At 36.4% G+C, this 8772-nt stretch overlaps 1 protein-coding gene across 2 annotated transcripts; it reads left to right on the plus strand.

Moving 5' to 3' along the window:
• The first annotated feature begins 5830 nt into the window (after positions 1-5830).
• LOC109863618 (lysosome-associated membrane glycoprotein 1-like) lies at positions 5831-8411 on the plus strand. Of its 2 annotated transcripts, none has more exons than XM_020443959.1 (5): positions 5831-5893; positions 6701-7275; positions 7460-7682; positions 7843-8025; positions 8140-8411. In XM_020443959.1, the coding sequence occupies exons 2-5, from the start codon at positions 6985-6987 to the stop codon at positions 8268-8270; spliced, it is 828 nt and encodes a 275-aa protein (XP_020299548.1). In that variant the 5' UTR covers positions 5831-5893; positions 6701-6984; the 3' UTR covers positions 8271-8411. The 2 variants fall into 2 exon arrangements, with proteins under 2 accessions (XP_020299548.1, XP_020299539.1); XM_020443950.1 differs by lacking the exon at positions 5831-5893 and adding an exon at positions 6162-6297.
• The last annotated feature ends 361 nt before the right edge of the window (positions 8412-8772 follow it).

Below are 8772 nucleotides of genomic sequence, written 5' to 3' on the forward strand. Positions count from 1 at the left end.
ACGTTTTTAATTTTCTCTACATATACGACAAACTGTCTCAAAAAATCGCTTTTCATTATTTACTCTCTCGATCTTACCGATTCGATTCGACTCGATCAACTAACCAACCAATCGGCAACGCGGAAAAGAGGCAACAATAGGTGCGATATATTCGACTCCAAACGCGCACTTTTCGGTCCAAATATAGGAAAAAATTGACAGTATATATTAACACCTTAAAATGTCTATGTAATTAAACGGAAAAAATAAAATATAAGCATACAATTGTGCGTGCAAGTCATTTCGTTCAATACATTTAAATTATACACAAAAGAGAAGGAGTTTTGATGAAAAATATTAGATCTACTTTTTCCAATAAAATTTTGTTATTGCAACATATACGTTAGTATATGTAGAATAGTAAATATATATATTTTTTTAATGCTTTATTATATATCTATTCTTTTAAAACAAATTTGACAACGGGAGTGCAAACTGCACGTATGAAATGTATGCAAATTTGGATATTTCGACATCAATCTTTTGTGCAAGATAAATGTTGTTTTAAACGAATGTCTATTACACTCTTCTTGACGCACGTTGCGCACGTACGAGAGCAGAAAAGCACAGGTGGAGCATGTGCACGTGGGGGAGTTCTTCCTTTAGCAATCGTAAAAGCGCAGGTGCTTGTCACACAATGAACAATGCATGAACGAACGTATACGGATTGTACAAATGCAATTTCATAGAACAGAAAGTTGATTTTTTGTAAAATTATTTTACAGACTCTCAACTGCGCAATACCGCGACGAAACACTTTCTCTTCTCTAAGTTTTAATTTGATTTTCGCAAATTAATCTTAATTAAGGTTAATTTACTTGAAGACTCGTTGCGCGCTTATTGTCTCTCTTCCGTTCCCATTGTTTGTATTTATGATTAGCTGAACACTACGTCTTATATGTAAAAATATATTAATTACATTATGTACGTGTACATAAAACAAAAGAATAAAAGAGAGATGGAAAAAAATAGTAGACTAAAAACTCTTCTAAAATCGTATATAAAAGAAAATATAAAAGATATAACATAAAATTTATTTCCCACGAAGCCACTCAAGTTGTTCAAGTGTGGCAAAAAAATTGCTCGCGCGTGTAAAGTTTGAATTTCGCGAATTCGATAGCTTGATCGCCAACGCGTGCATGATCGATCACGTAAACCGTATGGTTCGCGTGCCCCCAGTATGGAAGTAATGGGTCACGATTACATGAAGAAGACCCTGCCGAACGGTGGACATTCTCTTTTTACTGAAAGCTGATATACAGCGCAGATGTTGTGAAAAATATGCGATCTGATTAAATATACAGAAATAATTTAGAAAAGTATTAGACAAATATTAAAATTCAGATGAATTGCGGAAGCTTTGGGTATCACTATAGTCTGGCTTATCGGCGTCGACATATGCGCACAATTTTTTTGGGCGCGACATTTCTTCGTAATCATCGAGTAAAATTTATACCAATTGACGTATTAGCATTTGATAAAGTTTACTACTTTTCCTCGTTTTATTGCGTTGACGAAGACCGATCGATGCGTTATCGTGATTCGTGACGATTGTTGTCGGTCTCGTGCGATAAAAGTCAGATCAATTTTTCACGAGAGAAAGATAACACTTTATGAGAAAAAAACTGACGAAAATATATATGCATATTACTGTTAGCGTTTTTTTAATAAATTAGAAAAAAATTACACACAGATACAACAGTACATATTTCATTAATGTCATTCATGGGAAGCCATATCGCCAGTGCACAGGAAGCCCCCCTCGATCGATTTTACGGTGATGGGTTCCGTAATCCGGAAGTAGATGCCTTTGACAGGAAATACCCAAAAAGGATTCCGTCAGTTTACCATTTCCTCCAACAACGCTTCAACGGAAATTGTAACATTTCTTAAAATAGCACAATACAGATCGGTTGAGTCGGGATTGCAAAATCGCGGATGTACTTTCATGTGCGGTAGAAAGCGGTGGGTAACGTTATGAAACCGAGTATGAGTTACAGTTATTCGACCTGTGCAAAATATGTAAGCGGCAAATTGTACGAACAAAGAATAATCTCTCTCTTGAGAGAGATCTAATTGCGAACAAGAGAATAATATTAATAAAATAAAACAACTCCAGTTGTAATGTTTTAATTAATGCTCCGAGTTTCTTTTTCTGTGGAACTTTTTCTTTGTGACATTGCGACGTGATTTTTAAAATAAAGATATTCTCCGCGCCAAATTGCGTGAGTTAATTTCGCAACGAAATTTTTGTCCGTTTCTTCAGGTTCGCTGAACGTTCGCATACCTTCGTGTTATTTGCGGATGTTACAATTATCTCGTAAAACTTTTTACGCTTCGACGTGTTACGGGCGATCGCCATCGCGGCCGTTTCTCACAAAAGAAAATGCAACCGAGGACGGTTGCTTCACGCAACATAAATTTTACGCGTGGAACTCTCTTTCTCTCTGCCGCGTCTTTGCAGGTGTGTGTCTCGCGAAAGTTTCGCACAAAAGTTGCGCGCCGCTTGTGCATATCGACTTTCGAACTGTGCGTTAATATGTCACACGCCGACGCAATGTGAGGAGTAACGAAATTGAATTCACGCGCGACTCAATATCACAGTAATTACACACATGCTGAGCAAATCGCTTTGTACACACGCGCTTTCTCTACAAAATTTCTATGTGTAATAATTTATAAAATTAATTGACTTTAATTCAGGTTGTAATTTAAAATAGATTGTTGTTAGTTTCAAAAAAACAACTTTAAAAAAACGCAATTCATTTTTTCAAGTAATTATTATACGTGTGTTTGATTTTATAGATATTTTTTATATAATATAAAGTAAAAAACATAATAAATAAATGATGGAAAAATAGAAAAACATAATAGAAAAATGAAAAAAATAGAGAAGACACACGACATAATGAAGCACGCAACATGGGGGTACAATATAATAACGTTATCTGGTACATATTTTCCTTAGTAAATTTCACTGATGGATTGCGATCGGTACATGGCCAGTATATAAAACGTTGTTATGAATTTACATATTGCAGATATGCAGGTCATTATCTATGCAACGAGTCCTCCTCCAATTCTGCTCGTTAATTCAATTCGCTCTCACACTAAGCGAATAGCGTAGGCGCGTACTGACGAACGGACAACACAAACGTAACTTACACGTAAAGCGACATGTGTGATAAAAACGTACGGAGATGATCATGCGATACTTGCGTTTATTCATGAACACTTCCCGCCCAACAATCTCGATATTAATGTTCTTGTCACGGGTTCCTTCAGTTTTCCCATCAAAACCTTTCGAGAGAATTTATTCATCAGAAGCGCCAATCCCTCTCTCTGTCTCTCTCTCTCTCTCTCTCTAAATCATGTGAGCAAAGCACGGGAGCGGAATTTTATGTAAATCTTTCTTTTGTCCAGTTGTCTCGTCTCGCTGTCACGCTTCGCGTAAAATCGCCACGAAGCGGAGCAAATCGACATGCATTATTTATTCGTTGGGGGTGTCCTATGGGAAAAACTGCGCGCGCGCACGCGGTGAATAGAAATGCTCGTTCGATATAGATTTGCGTGGGAATTTCTATATGTCACGCGTACCAATATATATATTACCGAAGTAACGACCAGATGTTAATTGAATCACTTCCTACTTCTCATAGAAATCGTGGCTCGATTCTGTGTGCTTGCACACTTGTGTTTTTATCAGACACGAAAATAGTATATTTTGCAATATATACTTTTAAATTCAAATACGTATCTAATAGATTCCTGGGTAAAAAAAAGAAACTATAAAAAAAATATCTCTTCATTAACTTGAGGAGAACGTACTCTTCGGAAGACTGTGACTGAATTATTTCTAATCCAGTATTCTACTGAAAATAATTAAAAGAATCGCTTCACGTACATTATGTAAATATAACGCAACTAAATATTTTAAACATATATTTGTTATAAATGTATTTATTTTTGTAAAATGTGTTTCTAATATTATATTTATCATTATTTAAATATGGTATAACTTAACAAATATCTATCGGGTTATTACTAACAAAGGATTAAAGCGATCGACAAAAATTTGTAGGCCAGTGTAATTACTTCAATCAGCGTTACAGCTTACCGATAAAGTACTTACATTACTGATAAAGTACTCGTGGCGAACAAAACACTCGACATATAACCGTCTGGTCATTGTTGTTGCACCTTTCGCTGTGTATTGTGGGTAACCACTCGCACGTGAAAAGTCCGAAGATCTAAGAAGAGATCGACGCAAACAACCCTTTAAACACGGCAGATGGTCGATTGAACAAAATCGATCTCCGACTTGATTCATCGACATCTCGTTGTGACACCGCGGGTGTGTCCCCTGGTCGTTCTCTCAATGTTATTTCTAACACTTCTCCGATAACGATCAATTCTCTCAGATAAACTTTCGAAGGGTTTCGTGGCGCAGCAGATGTTCCCGTCTAACGCGTTTGCAATATTGCGATTCTGTGTTTACATCATCCCGTGGCGTGTATTTTTCGATAAATTTCAGATGGGGCTCGAATGGTTCCCCATAGCTCAATCGCCGACTGAGCGCAATCTAACTAGAGAAAAAAAAAAAAGAAAAAATTACCCGATAATTTCGCTAGGCGAAGATTGTTCGATAAAACTCGAAGGGTTTCGTGGAACGAGCAGATGCGTACGAAAATTCGAAACGACATATCCTATTATTTTTTGTTTATTATTTAACGCGCTTGTGTGTGTAAGCGCGTGTATCATCATCGATATCTAAACTTAAATTTACGAGACAAGAAAATTGTTTCATGAAACACATCCCTCCATGCGCCGCAAATCAGAAAAAATATATAAAAAATACACTCGAATCTAATTGAAGCCAAGCCAATATTGGCTCTGAAAGAGCAACAGACAGATTGACGCGTATGGAAAAGTCACGCAAAACCGCGAATTAGGCAGCTGAAAGAATAATGGCGTTGTGAAACGTAGAGCGGGTCCTAATGCGCGATTAATGACCATGGAGAGTGGTGCTGCCGTGCTGCCATGACAGGGCTACTGCGCGCCTTTGTCCACTTCTACACGTGCTGCATGTCAAGATAATAATTGAAAACCGCAACCACTCGCGGGTCACTGAAATCGGAAAAGGGGTGGCGTAGGGTAAAGGAGAGGTTTTATTTCACCGGTCTCGATTGCAACGCGCACGAGTCCCTAACAAAGGAGATAATGATACAGCAGAAATGAGAAACCGGACAATAGTGTCCGGTCGTGCGGCGGCGGTACAGCGGAAAGGAGTGCGTTCGTGCGTGATTCGTTAATTGTTCACGTACGTGATTGTGCGTTATTCGGAGTTACAAACGTGCGTCGTTGTAATAACGTACGGAGCAATTAAAAATAATATTCGTTTTCACGAGCTCTGATTGCACGCAAATGTGATTTGACCGCTCTGAACAATTTATTGCTGTACCTTGAGCAAAAAGAGATGATGCGTTTTGTATACACAAAAAATAACTTCTGAAAACACGCTATTTTAAAGAATTTGAAGAAGGGCAGGGAACACAGGCGCCAGACACAAAATATTCTGTGACGGGTTCAACGTTTAAAAAGATCGTCTTAAGTTTGTCTTCAAATGGTCCGTAACCAATGAGACGGTCGACACTGCATCTTAAGATAAACTCAGAAATCCTTAAATGTGAACTATGAATACCGGTCTGAAATTTATCGTCTAGGTCCTAATTGCAGAAGAACTTAGAAGCATGGCATACAGATTGGTTTCGAAGGAAAAATATACCAGGATCAGAGAGATATCTTATCTTGTCGTCTGGCTGAAAACGCGATGATAATGCGTGCTTTAATCGAGGTAGGGATACTGAAATACGTGACTTTGTGTGTGTCTATATTAACCACTGTCGTTATTCGACTGTGAATAATCGTTTTCTATCCTCGAAACGAACAGATAAATTAACTGCTATTGCTTTACGTAATTGACAACTATTCTAATAATTTCGGTCACAACGAGTCTCGTATCATTATTTTTTTTTTAAAGACTTTCTATTAGACAACTATTATTTACTTGTCGCACATTTGCGTGTATAAATATATATGACAATAATTGTGATTAATTATAATAAATAGCAGTGTATACATGCGGTGTACTTTTATGAACGTGATCTTCGAAATATTGAAGCATGACTCGACGATATGTGATATTCTTGATTGGAGCAGTGGTCTTGCTAGTCGCAATTATAGTTTGGTTGATCTACAGTTAGGTAACTCCAATTTTATCTTTCTGACGCGCAATGTATTTCTATGTTGTAATAAAGGATAAATCCTCAATAGCAAAAAACTATCTATAATTTAGATTTGTCATAAAAAAATATTTTTTATATTTTATAAAATTTTTGTTATAACCTATGCAAAGTTAGAAAAGTAGAGTAAAAATGATTAAGCAGAATAATTTATTCTTTACTCTTTTCTTGATTGTGTCACGAGAAATCTTTCGATTACTTGTCTCAATTAAATAATTAATATAATTTTATATGTGTGTGCAAATATCGATGAACTGTGTATCCTGACAGTTGCGTGCACACCCGAGGATGTCACATTTCGGTACGGAGATACATGTACATAAGATCTGCGAAGGAAACTGAAATCAACAATGCAACAGTTTCAGTTTCAAATACGGAGGAGTCAACAACACCTATACCTACGTGGTCGGCCACGACGACAGAGTATACAACCACTAGTACCGAATTCACAAAAACAACAACGACAAAAGCGAGTACAACAAATGAAACAACGACATCATCAATCATAACATTGTCAACATCTGTTTCGGAGTCAACTTTGTCGTCTGAAACAACAAGAATTACAACACCCACAACAAGGTTCAACACAAGTACTTCAGTGTCTAAACCAAAATCTACAACAAAAATTGTAACAAATACTACAATGACTGCAACAACGACGTCATTTACAATGCCAAAAGTTACAACGAGCACGAAACAACCGTCGACTACCGAATGCGAGAGTACATCTTCAAATACAACCATAAAAATACCAACAACTACGCCAATTGTGACTACTGAAGATTCTACAAGATCAACACACTCAGACATAGTGAATTGTTCGAAAGAGAGCAATTTTGATTACGTAGTCAGGGATGCCGAAACTAAAACAGCGTGCATTCTGACTAGTATGTCAATTCGAATAAATTTGCAATACGTAATGGAAAATTATCAGGTAAAATATATAATTATAATTTTCAAAAAAACGTACGTTACGTCGCATGATTATAAAAAAACAAAAACTGTAAAAAAAAAGTACGCGAAAAATTCTTGGTTTTTTACAATCGATTTTATGGAAAGCACAGCAATTTTACACAGCAAATATATTTTTTTAAGTAAATATGTATCATTTTTTGTAGACAAACAGAACAACGTTGATAGTTCCGAGAAGCGCAAAAACAACAGGCCAATGTGGTGAAAAGATCGACAATATGACACTAAGTTGGAAAGAATCTGTTAAAACAGACAATGACAACAAGGAAAATGTAATCGTTTTTTATTACGGTCGCGATGCCAGATTCTTTCTTGATTTTATTTCTATCGACGTGCACTTAGACAGTCAAAATTTTCCGTCTGCAAAACGTACGTGTTGAATTGTATATTAAATTAATGCAACAAACATTATATATATATATAATACATGACACATTTGTTATTTCCTCAGTTACTTGTATGTTACTTCAAGTTTTCAATTTTATTTGAACACATGTTGTAACAGAGATTTTTCTTTAACATTTGACAGAGAAAAGGATAAGTGCGAACACGACGGTCAAACATCTGCAGCTATTTTCCACTTTGGTAAAAGACGGTGTGTTTGTATGCAAAGTTAACACTATCATAAACATCGGGAACCAGATAGACGTTGTTATCTCTGATGTTCGCTTGATTGCGTTTAATCAATGTAGCAGGAATTGCCGGAGAACAGGTGTGTGATGACAAGATTTTTATATAATTGTTACTAAATATTTTCTATATGTAATAAACAACACCATATCATTTTTAAATTATATATTCCGAATGTAATAAATTTGTTTTGCAGAAAATAACTGTGTCACTGATGTAACCAGCGTACTGATCGGTGCAGTAGTTATTGGTATTGATCTTCTTCTGATACTAGTCGTTTCCTTTCTAACATGGCGCAAGAAAAACATCCGATTTTATGCTATCTGAAGATTCTGTCAGATAGTTTTTCGTGATCAAACGAAGTTAAGTTAAAAGACCTGGCGTATGCAAACTCTAAAAACTTCGCAGAGAGCGAATCAATAATAAGCATTGCAAAATCGCATTCTATTACATTGTTGTGTACAAAGCATCTCTATAATAACAGACAATTTTACCGATCTTATTCAATAAAAAATATACAACAAATATATAAACGTGTACTAAAGAACGCATTTGAATAATCAGAACATTGATCTGCGAATTGCATTGACAGTTGTCGATTTCTTCACGCAATGAAGAAATAAAGGCTGCATATGTCGCTGGGAAACAACATTCTTTAATTAACTAGTTTAACAAATAGTTCGAGGTTTTGATCTCCTTCCCCTCCTCCCGTGTATCCGTCACGGTTACGCCCACCCCAATTATCTCGTTACTTGGTAAATTGTAACATTTACAAGACCATCTGCGCAATCGTGTGAACATCAATCGGCCAGGACGCGTTCTGTGAAGC

This window comes from Pseudomyrmex gracilis, unplaced genomic scaffold (genome assembly GCF_002006095.1).
Source record: "Pseudomyrmex gracilis isolate BER0280 unplaced genomic scaffold, ASM200609v1 scaffold_0, whole genome shotgun sequence".
Lineage (NCBI taxonomy): Eukaryota > Metazoa > Arthropoda > Insecta > Hymenoptera > Formicidae > Pseudomyrmex > Pseudomyrmex gracilis.